The 14,268-nt window shown below is 34.6% G+C and overlaps 1 protein-coding gene across 1 annotated transcript in view; it reads right to left on the reverse strand.

Moving 5' to 3' along the window:
* The window catches only part of LOC150102493 (uncharacterized), a 192,971-nt gene that overhangs the window by 70,582 nt on the left and 108,121 nt on the right, over positions 1-14,268 (reverse strand). Inside the window, exon 7 of the mRNA XM_090399601.1 lies at positions 6,097-6,273. Within this exon, the coding sequence (XP_090255727.1) occupies positions 6,097-6,273 (177 nt within the window). The remainder of the gene's footprint in view (positions 1-6,096; positions 6,274-14,268) is intronic.

Raw genomic sequence — 14,268 nt, forward strand, 5'->3', positions numbered from 1 at the left:
TACAAAGAAACAAGGAGTATTTATCTAGAATGCATTTACAGCAAGTACCTTTTAAGACTATAAATGTAAAGCTGATAAATAAACAAAATAAATACAAACCAAAAGGAGAGCACATACTAACGTACATTTCAAGGGCTGTCCTTCAAAATCCAATTAATTTTACTTCACAATGGATAAAATTTATTATTATTATTATTACAATTCTCCTGGAATCAAAGAATCATCATATGAGAAGGTTTTACAAGAAACCTCCATAGAGTCCATTGACTCATCAATGATCTTGCAACATATACTGAATCATCACAGCCTTAGCATTCGCAACACATTCAGGCAATGAATTCTACTGATGCACTCTCTACATAAATGTTTTTCACTCTCTTATTCACATTTCAGGATGGCCTCTAATCCTTGTTCCTTCTCATTATTCTATCATTTGAAAAATCTGGCCTATCTACATTCAATAAATACTTCTCAACTTTAACTCCACAATCATATTACCTCCACATTTTTTATTTATGAAATTCTGCAAATTGAATGTTGTCAATCTATCCTCATAGCTAACATTCTACAAACCTGAAATCATTTTGCTCAACTGTCTCTGCACCCTCTCCAAAGTCTTTTCATCCCCTCCAGATTAAAGTCCAATAATCTAGAATGTGGTCTGATCAAGGTATCATTATACAATGGAAATACTATTATTTTATCTCTGCTGATCAATGTCTTTTTTAGTTGCAGCAATCCTCTGATCAGTTCCTGACAATCCACTTATCCAACACTTTAGATCTTTTTTAAACCAGTTCTCCTTTCAGGAAAACTGTTGAGATGACCATCCCTCCCCCCCATGGTAATTTGGATCACAATCTCATGCAAGTTTCATTTCTAGTAGGACATCCCCTCCTAAGCCATTCAAACTCATGTACTTTGGCACTGCAACAGTGAAAGATCTCCGAGACTTTTACTCCTCCTTTCATTGGTCAGACTATTTTTCTGATCGACAGATCCAGATACTTGTGATCTTATTACAGAAATTACATATGTTGTAATGAAGATTTTTATTCCTCACTCTTTTCAAAATTCCCATCCTATATCCAAGCTATGGTTTTTCAAAAAGAGCACCAGTTCAGTCCCAGAAAAGAAAACATAAGTGACTTGAGACAAAAACTCCAGCTTCATTTACATTTGCATACACTAATGATAGCAATATCTGCTATCATTAAAAATGCTAAGGACTAAATGTATAAAATTCACTACTTCTGCCAATAGTAGCTGTTCATTCTGATCCCTCAATGAAGCTGCTAGACACAACTTTTATCCATCTGTGTTTCCACCACTTACCTCTTTCTCACCCAAGCTCTGTCCCAAAAAGGCCAAACTGAAGGCACAAGGAACTTTATACACTATACACAACATATACTATATGCAGCTTTATATACAACATAACATACTTCCTGACCACAACTATGGCAAGAACGTATAGTGGTAAATCTTTTGCCACAGGTACTCTCAGAAGATGCTATCAACACATTCAGGTGAGAGCATAATTTTGCCATCGCTTCTAGAAAAGTACCAGTTTTGAAAATAATGACTAGTGTCTTGATGTGCCAGTATTCTGATTAAATCCAAACCGGCCTAAAGAACCATCAGCACTTAAAAAGTTATACAAGAACAAAAAAAATTATCATAATCAAAGCTGAGAAAGGTAATGCTACTGTTATTATGGACCAAACAGATTACAGTCCTGCCATAAATACTGTTATAATTATCACACACTTTCATGCTGTCCACAGAATTGCATGAGCCCAGTTCTTAGTGGTGCCATGAACAGTCAACATTCACGTGTTTATCAGTAGAGAGAGAGAGTTGTCTAGCTATATAGGTTAACATGCAGTGGAGAAATTATGAGAATCGTGTAGCTGTAATAGCACTTCACAAGGCTGGAATGAAGCCATCTGTTATTTTCAGCAAGTTAAAAACACTTGGGATCAGTAGGGTGTTTGTGTATTGGTCTATTAACTGCTATAATGATACAGAAGATGTATCTGACTGCCAAAGAACAGATTAACCATGCTTCATCAATACACAACAGCTTGTGAGGCTGTGAAGGCATGCCTCAGCTGTAATCCTTGAGAATGCATAAAGTGGTCACAAGAGATGAATGTTTCACAGAGAATGATGTCACATGTACTAATTGATGACCTAGGAGTGAGAGCCTATCGTCATTCTACTTGACACTTCATAATACCACAACTTATGTGACAGAGAGAGATAAAATCAAATGTACTTCTCTGGCAGTATGTGAACAACAGATATAGAGATATTATCTTCACAGATGGGAATATTTTCACAACTGAAGAGTTGTTTAAGTGCCAAAACATGTCACAGCACCCAGGATTCAGAGGTCATCACCTCATGTCAGTGATGGTTTGGTGGGGAGTGATGTATCAGGAGTATTGCAAGTGGCATTTCTGCAAGAAAGGGGTCAAAACCCCCCCACCAAAGTGTATCAAGACATCATGCTGGAACCTGTGGTATGGTATCCTGAACAACACCTTGTTTCACGATAGACAGTGGACTTTCCAACAGGACTCAGCTCCTGGACATAAGGAGAGGATAACACAACAGTGGTGGAGGCAAATGTGCCTGAACACACATCACTATCTGACTGGCCATCTGGAAGTCCCGATCTGAATCTGTTAGAATTCAAATTGTAGCTGGAGCTTGAGAGAGTAGCCTGCAAAAAACGACACACCAGCATTGCCAGCCTGAAGGTGGATTTGGACTGAGCAGTGGCAGCATTTCGATTTGATGTTGTGCATGCTGCCATTGATATGCGACTCGCAGATTTCGAGCATACATGAAGGCAAAAGGGGAGCATTTTAAACCTCGAGTGCTGCTGTATGCATGTTATACATGTAGTTTGTATGTGCTGAAAGCTTTAAAAGACTTAATGATAAATTAAAGGTTTATGTGCTGTTCAAGTTGTAACAGTATTTATGGCTGGATTAGGTATAACAGAAAAATGAATCATCTCCTTAAGGACTCCCCTATAAAAGTTACATCTTGGTCCAAAGAGATTACCAAAAAAACTAACCTTTTTATGTCAAACCACCCAAGCACATATGGTGTTCCTAAAATTCATAAACCTAATAATCCTTTGTCCAATAATTGACAGCCCTACAAAATGGCCAAACATTCATGCAAATTACTTGCCCCTCACAGCCAACTCTCTCCCTCTTTCATAAAAAATTCATTGCATTTCAAAACTATAATAAAAAATATTAATCTTGACAGATTCTGATATCATGGTCAGCCTTGACATTAGTTCACTGTTCACTGACATATCTTTGGCAGAGAGAGACCCTTGACCTTATTAAGCCATATTTCCCCTCTGATGGAAAGGAAAAAATGTATAAGCAGCTGGATATCACTGCTATAGGTCCCCCCCCTCCCCCCCACCAACACACCTGCCAGCTTCTACATGGACATTTTGAAAATCAAGCACTCAACACAGCTACACTTAAACCTGTGGTCTGGCTGCACTATGTTGATGATGTGTTTGCTATCTGGCCTTGTGGCACAGACATTTTTAGCAGACCTCAACAACCAGCATCCTAAAATAAACTTCACAATAGAAAGAGAAAGTAACAACTGTCTTCCTTTTTTATATACACCAGTGTCAAGACTTCCTAGTGACTCATTATCCTTTTCCATTTATAGAAAATCCACACATATAGAAATATACTTGCATAAGCAATCACACCACCACCCATCTCAACAGTATGGAACTCACCAAGCAAGCGCTATTTGTTCAAAAGTTTTTTTTTTTAACTTGGTTATACTATAAATTAAAGATGCCAAGAAATTATATTCTTCATTTAATCCTTTATTCAAGTGTAAGCAAAAGAAATTTGTGTGTGTGAAGTAACTTTGCAACTGGGCTACTTGTATATAGTGCCTAATGTATATAGCCATCATTTGTCTTAGTATCCCATAATGCAATGCATATATCTTTACAGACATGTATAATACTATGCATTATGGGAAGGGTCACTATCCAGACTGGTTTTGACCTTTATTGAGCATCAGTGGGAGCCAAACCCAAAAGTGATACCAAGACCGAAGTAAGGCAGAAGTCATATTTCCATATACAAGTAGCTAAAAGGTGTCACGCCTTATTACTAAAATACTCTGGATTTGTTCAAATGACATAGCCCTTAAAACTTGGCTCAGGAACCTTCACAACACCCTTTTTAGCCAATGACTACAGCCCATGTAAAATAGATAAAATACTACATGCATCTCTCAACCTTTGTACAGCCATCACACAGGATCACAGCAAAACTATTCCAATCCCATATATTAAGGGTACATCAGAGAAGATAACTCAAGTTCTCTACAAATATGATCTCAAAGTCACTGCAGCTAGCTACCTTCATCTGGTTTCCTAAAGATCAATTTCTTCCTCTTGCACATCCTGATGTGCATAAAGTTCCTTATGCCTGCAGTCTGGTTTGCTTTGGATAGGCTGGTAGATCAGTTAGCATCTGCTTTGAAGAATGCAGAAATTACATCCATGTTGATCTTTATTGCAAATCTGGACTAGCAGACTATGAAGAACTCCACAACCTTGACAAGTATGGTTGCATTAATTTGCCAACGATCTGGGAGACAGTCATTCTGAGACCAGATAGCCTAACTTCTCCAAATTAACTTTACAGTTAACTGGCCCATAAAGGACACATGGGACATTAGTTCTGTGTCAGTTACAAACTGAATTGTTTCTAATGTTTAAGTGTAGTTTCTGTGTACTTGTCACAGTTAAAATTTGTGCTCTGAAGATGCTGGGTAGAAAACCAATGAAATATTATTAAGTTCAATAAACTGATTTATTTTTTCCTTCTTGGTGTTGTCTATACCATTAAGAACAATTATGAACACCATCCTTCAATGGGGTGATAACAAACTAGTCACCCTCAATGCTTTTAAAATGCAGGTTTATTCTTTATTTTTATTTTAATTAAAGCATTATCAAAAATAAAGAGAGAAGAACCTTGGTTCTCTCCTCATCTTTGATAATGCTCAACTTAACACTCAAGACTATCTCTCACTCTCTTCTTGGATTTACCCTTACTTTCCTGGTACAATAATATCACTTCTATAGCATCTTCAGCTTACAAAAAACTTGGTATTTTTTATAGCTCAAAACATTACTTTTCATCTATTCAGTTATTTACTCTGTATAAATCCCAAATGTGAGAGGACTATTTCAACCTTAAAACACTGATCTCACATTTGGGGTGATGCATTTAAAACCTCTCTAAAAATGCTTGAAGCCATTCAGAAGAGAGCAGTTCAGCTGACTGACTATCCCTCTCTAATAATAGATCTTTCTTCAGCAGCTGTCTCAGAAAGTTTTCACAATGTCACTTCTACATATTTCTGTGGACACATTTCAGCAGAACTAGATCCATTATGCTCCCCCCTCCCATTTTTTGCTAAACCTACAGCAGAAACAAATACCTAACACCAGTTTATGTTGACTCACTGAATCCCTGCTACTCCAAGTCATTATTCATTTCATCAATGCAAATTCTGTGAAACAGCCTTTCCCATGAAGTATTCCCAAATGACTACCACCTCCAGTTCTTTAAGAGGAATATCAACAGATTATTTCTCTCCACCCAAGTCCTAACACACTTTTTCTACAGGCCTTGGTATCCAGGTGTGGAAGTGATATATATATATAAACTTTTGAAAGATAGAAATGTGATTGATTATGTTATATATTTTAATGAGTTAATGTATTTTTTTTTTCCCCTACTCAGTTTGTATTTTATTTTATTTTATTTTATTTTTTTAACTTTTGAAGTGCATATCTCTATGGCAATGGAGTCAACAGTTGTGAAAGACAACTATAGAAGTATTTTATAATAAAATTTTAAATTACTTTCTAGAAGGCTATGGTAAATCTGATATAATTCATTTTATTAAATATATTCATCATTAATATTATGAAGTTACTATTGGATAAACAACCTGAATACACATAAGTTAAACAGCCAATTACTATGAACAGTCATAGTAATCTACAATTACCTTATCAAAATTTTTCTTCTTTATCATGGTAGCCCGTACATTTTCAAAGTCATGCCCTCCAAAGTTGGAGTGATGCCGCCTACTTCCTTGATGTCTGTCATCTTGAGTGAAGCTTGGTCCATCACGCAATGGATCTGATAAAAAGTGATATGCCGGATCCGGAGGAGGCTTATCTCTCTGATAAAAAGAAAAGATTATTTTCCACATCAGAATGCAGTAAACTGTTCTTTAGCTGACCTCTGATTATCTGGAATTCTCAAATAATCAGCACTGTTTTCAATCTGGATAAATTTTGAAAAACCTGACTTTATGATCTGACTTTTAGATATATGGTGGATTTATGCATGGTTCTGAAAACATCTTATAGAAATACTTTTGTTGATCTTTCTGTTTTCATAAACTGTGAAGTTTGAAAAATTATGGTCTTATCATGACACCTTTTATCATGCATCCTTCACAATATTAACTGAAAAGACCTAGCTACCTAACCTGAATGAAACTATAGATGATACATAATTTAGGAGAAAAAAAAGATTTTATAAAAATGTTTTAATGATGAAGTGGAATGGGATCAGTTAGCATTTATATCTATGCTATGCATTATCCAACATAAAAAAAAAATATATATATAACAACAATTCAGATACTTAAGAAATAAGTGAAAGTCATTATTCACAATATTGCTATGATCTTTTCATTGGTTTTTAATATATTTTTATAGTTTTTTTATTTAAAAATTTACTAACAATTACAAACATCAACGGCAAAAATACTGGTTCATGTCTTAACACTTTTACTGCCAGAAGTGTTATGTAATAAATATCAATTAGATTTTTTTTAATTTATTTTATTATTACCATCTTATCTTCATTAAGAGGATCACACTAATCATTATTCCATAATGCATAACTCTCCTTAAACTCAATGACAACTAACTCCAGCAACACATTCCACTCATGAATAATGAGTGGAATGTGTATTCACTACCTTTCTAGCAAAAATGTAGTCCTTGCTAACTACACTCTCACTCAACTTCCAAGGATGGGCTTACTCCCATGTTTTATCTTCCCGTCCCCCTCCCTCCTATTATGTATTGCAAAATTTAGTTTTTGATCTGTACTCTGCATATCTTATCTACATTTTAGTACTTAATGTTCAATCACGTCCTTTCTTTTATCTGCTTATCAACCAAATTTTGTAATCCACAAACCAACAATCTATTTCAACTAGAAATATTCTACAGACCTATCATTATTCTCTTACTCAACTTCTCCATCACTTCCTGATTTCTAAGAAATCCAAGTAATCAAATATGAGCAGTAGTCCAGATGGAGTCATATCAAAACTTTATGGAGTTTTTTTTTTTTTTTTTTTTTTTTTTAAAAGTCACCTTAGATTTTTTTTCCAACATTCACAAGTAAACCTCTGTGCTATTTACCATTTTATTCATTTTTGCAATGTCACTGAACATCAACTTCTTGTTCACAAATATCTACAAATTCCTATCCTCAATGTTGTAGGCAAGTTCCATCAGTATAATATTCTGCCTCCGGTTGGTGACAGTGATCATGCAGTACACACTTGGGAAATGACTAAGTTTATGAATGTTCCATTCAGAAAGGGTAACATGTTGAACTCCAGAGCAGGAAATAATGACCAACTGAGGAGTAAACTGAGTTCATTGGAATGGGATCGGTTGATGGATGGGAAGAATATTGACAGTGCATGGGAAGCATTTAAACAATACTTAAATGATGTGATATCAGTGTGTCCCGAGAGTTCGAAGAATAAATAGGGTAGGAGTCAAATGGATGTGTAATCTTATTAAGCAAGAGATTTGTAAGAAATGGAGGATGTGGAATGAATACCATCTGCATAAGGATGATGTGCAGTATGAAAATTATAAGCAGCAGGCTAGAATAGTCAAATTAAATTTGACTTTGATTTGAATCAAATTTTAATTTAACTTGGCTATTCTAGTCAAAGTTAAATTAAAACTGTTGTACGGAAAGCAAAGTCTGAGTATGAAAAGAAACTGGCTCTGTGTGCTAAAGACAACCCATATTAAGTGTGAACAGTTTGGAATGAATCACTGGTAAAAGTTTATTATGCCTTTCGGGGAGACTAGAGGAAGCTAGAACACCAACATTAAATCCACCTGGTTTTATCCCATCCTTACTCATCACATGGGCCAAGATATTCAAAACTACTAAAAAGAAACCACATTTTGATGTTTTTTAGTTTTAGGTTTGTATCAGATAATCTGCATATGACTTGTTTTAAAAGTTTGTGGTGAGAATCAAAGTACAGAGAATATATCAGCAAGTCATCTTGAAAAGCCAGAATGTTTCCTAACATGTCAAAACATTATTATTAAAGTTTGAAAACTTTGTGCAGTAATAGTAGAGTACCCTACAGTGTTCAAGTCAACTGGAATTTTTGCCAATATGTAGTAAATGCAAAATAGTGTCTGTGTTTCTTTTTCAGAGACATCTGGAAGTAACCAGAATCGAGATCAAACTCTGAAAACAATTCAGCACCATTTAAAGACGATAACAATTCCTCTATGCTGTTCAAAGGAAAATTAATAAGTTCTATAACCTTATTAACAGACCTTAAATCAAATATAAGACTTGTATCTCCATTTGGCTTCTCCAATAGGTAGAAAGGAGTGTTTCACAATGATTGTGAATGCTCAATTATTACTGCTTCCAAATATTGCTGTAAGAATTTTTTTGGTATATTTTAAAATAATTCAATCCTGTTTAATAAAATATAAGTTAAATAAATTAAAATCAATTTGGATCCAGGAATGTGCATGGATGTTTTTGGTAGGAGATGAATTTCATTTCATAGTGTGAGACCAGTGCCCCACTTATTTAAGTGGCTTGAAAAGTTTCATATTTGATCTCTAGAACAGGAGAAAATAAATAAAATGAAAAATATTTCTTTAAAAAATAAATCCCTCAACCCAGACACAGTAGTAGTGTACTATAGGTTTACAAAATTTCAAGGATGGAGGTTACATAAAAAACAGCAGTGGCCTCTCTGAGTGCAAGTTTCATAGCACACTATTAATTCTGTCATCATCAAATATAGTTTTATAGCACACTATTAATTCTGTCACCATCAAATTCCTGACATGTACCCTCTAGGGATGTACAGGACATGATAGTACCACCTGAAAAACTTACATCACTACTAACTTCATATACTAATGCATACTATTAATGCATTCCTGGATGCTGACAACATCAAGTTCTTTACTAATATCCTTGTTTTTAATATGATATTGCCTTTGATGCCATCTGCTCACACCCACTAATCTTCTCAGGACTCTCATATCTGAGGCCTCTAGTCTTTCATAAGTGTTTTATTTCTAATCCAGCTCTCAGATCCATAAGTTATTGGTTTGAACACTGTCTTGTATACAGCTAATTTAGTGTACTGACCAATTTCTCTCTTATTCCATATAAATTTATTCAGTTGACTTCCTACCATACCAACTTTGCTTATTCTGTTTGTCTATTTTCATATCTAATTTGCCATCTTCACTAAAAATCATGCCTAAGTAGCTAAAATGTTTTACTTGTTCTATCTCCATTCACAATGCAGTTGCTTCAATGCTTCAAATTCAAATATTTTCAATGCTTCTGCCTATTTTCACTGTCTTTGTCTTACTATTGCTCATTTTACTAAATATATACTAAATTTATTACAATAGTTATTCAATTTAGTCAGGGGATCTTGCAGACTTCTACTGGATTTTTTCAAAGCATAACATCCATCTGCATAAAGTAAAGAGCTGAGATTAACATCTCCAATTTTGATATCAGGTTTAATACCACTTTCCTTCATAATGTGATCTATATAGATAATGAATAACAGAGGGTATAATGTACATCCTTGTCTGATACCAGATTTAACATTAAACCATCTTCCTGTACTTCCTTCAATTCTAACTGCTGCCTTACAGCTCAAATAAAGACAGAGTATTGCTTGATATAATCCCTATTGACACCATACAACTGTAGCGTTTTGAATAGCTTTTCTCTTGGCACCCTGTCATATGCCTTTTCCAGATCTACAAAACTTAAACACAGATCTTTGTTATATTTCCATGATTTCAAAGCTATTTGTTATAAAGTGAAAATTTGATCCTGACAGCTTCTATTTGGCCTGAATCCAGCTTGTTCAGCAAACTTCCCTTTCACAATCCTTCTCAATCGTTTCTCAACTATACTTGCATAAATCTTACCAGGAACACTCAGTAGGGAAATACCTCTATAATTCTCACATTCAGCTTTATTTCCCTTTTTATATATGGATACCATGAGAGCCTCTACTCCAATCATTTGGAATTTGTCCTTCTGAACTATACAGTGCACACACTGTAAGACTTTTATACCTCCATACTTGAACATTTCTGGTCAAATATCATCTACTCCAGCTGCCTTTCCACATTTCAGGCATTTTCTACTTCAAGTATGGATATGTATTCCAGACTGCATATCTATTGAGTGTTTTTTACCACTGTGCTGTCACTGATTGTTTCATTCAGTAATTTTTTGAAGTAATTACTCCATTCATCAAGGATATGTTTTTCTCCAGTTTTCATTATCACTTTTATCATCTCTAATTCCTTGTACAGCACTCTTTCCTCCATTTCTGAGCATTTTTAATAACCTCCAGAATATTTTGCCACCTTCTTAACATTTATTTTCTATGTTCTTACCAAAGTCTTCCCATGACTTTAGTATAGCTATTTTTAAACAGTGTTTGCTTTCTTACATTTGTCTATATTCTCTAAGAGCACAATCCGACTTATTTGGCTGCAACTTTTGATATGCTTACTTCTTTTCCTTCACTGCCTCTTTAACTTCCAGTGTCCACTATGGAGTTCTGATTTTTCTATCCTTGCAGACAACCTCACCACATGCCTCTCTGGCTGAATCAATCAATGTTTTCTTCAGGATTTGCCACTGAATCTCCAAGGTTTGGTTCCGGTTCTCAAGCTCTTTCGTTTTTTCTTCAATAATGTTTGTGTGTTTTAGTCTACAGTTCACACCTGACAGCTGCTCAACTTTTATTCGCTTTAAAACTTTTTTACATGTTCTTGTTTTCAATATGAAATTCAATTTTATCCAGCTCAAGACTAAATTGTGATTACTTCCAATTTCAAATCCTCTGTACACTCTACTGTCCTGCACCAGTGAGAAAACATCACTATCGACAATAACATAGTCAATGAGACTTTTCTTATTCCTTACCTCTTCTCTCCATGTGAATTTTTGCACATTTTTATGTTGGAACATTGTGTTAGTAATAACCAGTCCATGTCCTGAGCAGAAATCCAACAGGTATTTGCCATTATTATTAGCTTTGCTCTTTTCTCCAAATTTTCCCAAAATATTTTTGTATGTCTGACAATCCTTCATTACTCTGCTATTTAGATCCCCAACAAGGACCAACTTTTTCTTTTTCATTGTGTCAGTTGCTTTCTCTAAGGCCTCAAAAAATTCCTCCACTTCTACCTTAGAACCTTCTGTGGGACCATAGGCACAAATAAATCTCATTGTCCAGTTCCCCATTCTGATATTTGTCCATATCACTCTACTTGATATTGCCTTCCATTCAAGAAGATTAGCCTCGTATTTAGTGTTGAATACTATAGCTACACCTTCTTTTTTTTTGATTGTCATTGCCTGAATATAACATTTTGTATTTATTGCTTAGAAAGATCTCACCAGTTTTTGTCTCATTCACCCCTATTATGTTGATCTGGTACTTATCCAATTCCTTGACTAGCTCCATTTCTTTGCCATTCAGGCTTCTTATGTTGATAGCACCGATCTTGAACTCTGGTAATATTGAGTTGGAGTGTGTTTCAGGTGTTCCAGGAGCTGACCTTTCACTGTTCGCCCTCATTCCCTGGTAAAAACAACGAGGACCTTGTTTAACCAGGTGACACTGCAGCTGTAATGAGATTCTCATGCCGGCTGGATTACCAGCCCATCCTCGTTCATTCAGTATCTAGGTAGATACCTAACAGGGTGCACCACGAGAAGGTGAGGATTGGACATTAGGTCAGAAGTCCTGTTCAGTTCTTCACATTCCTTCAAAATCTATGTGGAGATCTCCTCTTAGTTATACAGCTTTGACCCTTAAGCATCTCCACTATTAGTTCCTTGTGTTCTAATTCTCTGTTGCATATACTGCTTTATGATTCTCTAGTTCCTTAGTTGCTTGTGTTCTAATTCTCTCTTCCATATATTTCTCTATAATGTCTCTTTATAAGTAAGCCATCCTCTTGTCAATGTCAAGCAGCTAGCTTCTTATTCATCCTTTATTTGTTCCAATTTACATAATAGATCTCTATGCAGTATCCTGTGACATCCAAAATTATTATGGTGTAGTCATTTCTTTAACTAATCAATCACTATTTTATTAGAAAAATGAATAAATTACTGAGGCATGATCTCTCTCTCTCTCTCTACAAAACTATGCAAGCACCTTCATGGTGTATCATACCCCTATCCACGAATCTGTCAATTCTGGCTTTAACCAACTCCTTCAGTAACTGCACCACCACTCCTGAGATAGCAACCAGTCAATATCATTTGAAACTTCTGTCTTAGAGCCACCCTTATGTATTGGAAATATCTCATCCTCCTCTCTTGTTCTTTTGAACGTTGTTAAAAATCATGGTTTTGATGATGAAAATTTCAGAAACAGCAAAGAGGAAATGTCATTCCTCTTTGCTGTTTCTTTATATCAACATCAGCTCTCCACAGTGTTACTCTGTACAGTATTAACAAGGGAGATACATTTGAAATATGATAAGACAGCAAAAATGAAAAGCAACACAACCACTATTCATATAGAACATCAACACGGTATCTTTTATGTGATGTTCAGTAAGTGAGGCACTCTACGTCTGCCTTGGCAAACAAACACACACACGCAAAAAGTAGTACTGTTGTAGAGCTACATGTGTGGTTGAAAGCATATTTGTGAATGATTAGCATTTATTTATTGCAATTAATGTTCATATTTTTGATTTCAATAATGCTTGATATTAGAAAAAAAAAAAAAAAAAAAGAAAAATCATTAATCCAAGAACTTGTAATGGAAGAACTGATTGTAATTATTTACACAGTAGAGAGGTGGGGGTGGGGGGGGGAATAGAAAATTTAAATAAAATATGTAGATGAAGAAATATATGCCCAATCATATATTTTACATGGTTTTGAAATAACACGGTTGACAAAAATAAAGTAATCGCGTTAAGTATGTATGTAATTTTTTTTTCAAATTTATTATTTTATAACAAAATTTATCATTTTTGATATATTATATTTGAATATGTTATTTTCATATCATGTTCATATTATATATTTTCATATGATGGTTATCTAAATTCAAAAATGAAAATTTATAAGAAATTTCCAAGTTTTCGCGTTTTGTTAATTGATTTCTAGTGCTATTATAGTTAAATCAAAAAAAAAAAATAGACTTGCATTTTTTTTATATGAGGGTAAGTTACAATTTTCATCATGATCATCAAATTCCTGACATGTACCCTCAAGGGGTGTACAGGATATGATAGTACTACATGAGAAACTTATATCATCACTAACTTCCTATCTACAAACATGATTTATTAAACTATTTAAAATATTTTCCGCCTTGACAGAAACGGATAAAACAACTGAAAAGAAATCAAAATGAAAAACAATTTCTTTAGAAACAAAAATAGAAATCTTAGACCAGCTTCCAAAAGGTGAAGGTTCTTAATGAGGAAGAGTTATTAGAACTTGCATTGGAGAAGATCTTGTAGTGAGGACAAACATCACTACATCAATAATCATGATGTAGTGATGTTTGTCCTCATCACTACATCATGATTAGTAGTGATGAGGACAAACCATCACTACTAATCATTAATTTAATTCTTGAAGGCCTTTAATTGGCAAATAAATTGGAAAATCATTTTCTGATTCATTAATCCATAATGAAATGAGCTGTTAAATTCCAATCAAATCTGAAATCTTGTATGAGTCACTACAAGGAGCTATACAAAGAACTCTCCAAATTAGGAAATAATTTGGAGAGGACTTAGAATAAAAAAAAATCATTATTAAATCCTATTTTCATGTTCCTGAATTGTGA

The sequence above is a fragment of the Typopeltis vanoorti genome, chromosome 10, assembly GCF_054136105.1.
Source record: "Typopeltis vanoorti isolate ZY-2024b chromosome 10, IOZ_Tvanoo_1.0, whole genome shotgun sequence".
NCBI classification, from domain to species: Eukaryota; Metazoa; Arthropoda; class Arachnida; order Uropygi; family Thelyphonidae; genus Typopeltis; species Typopeltis vanoorti.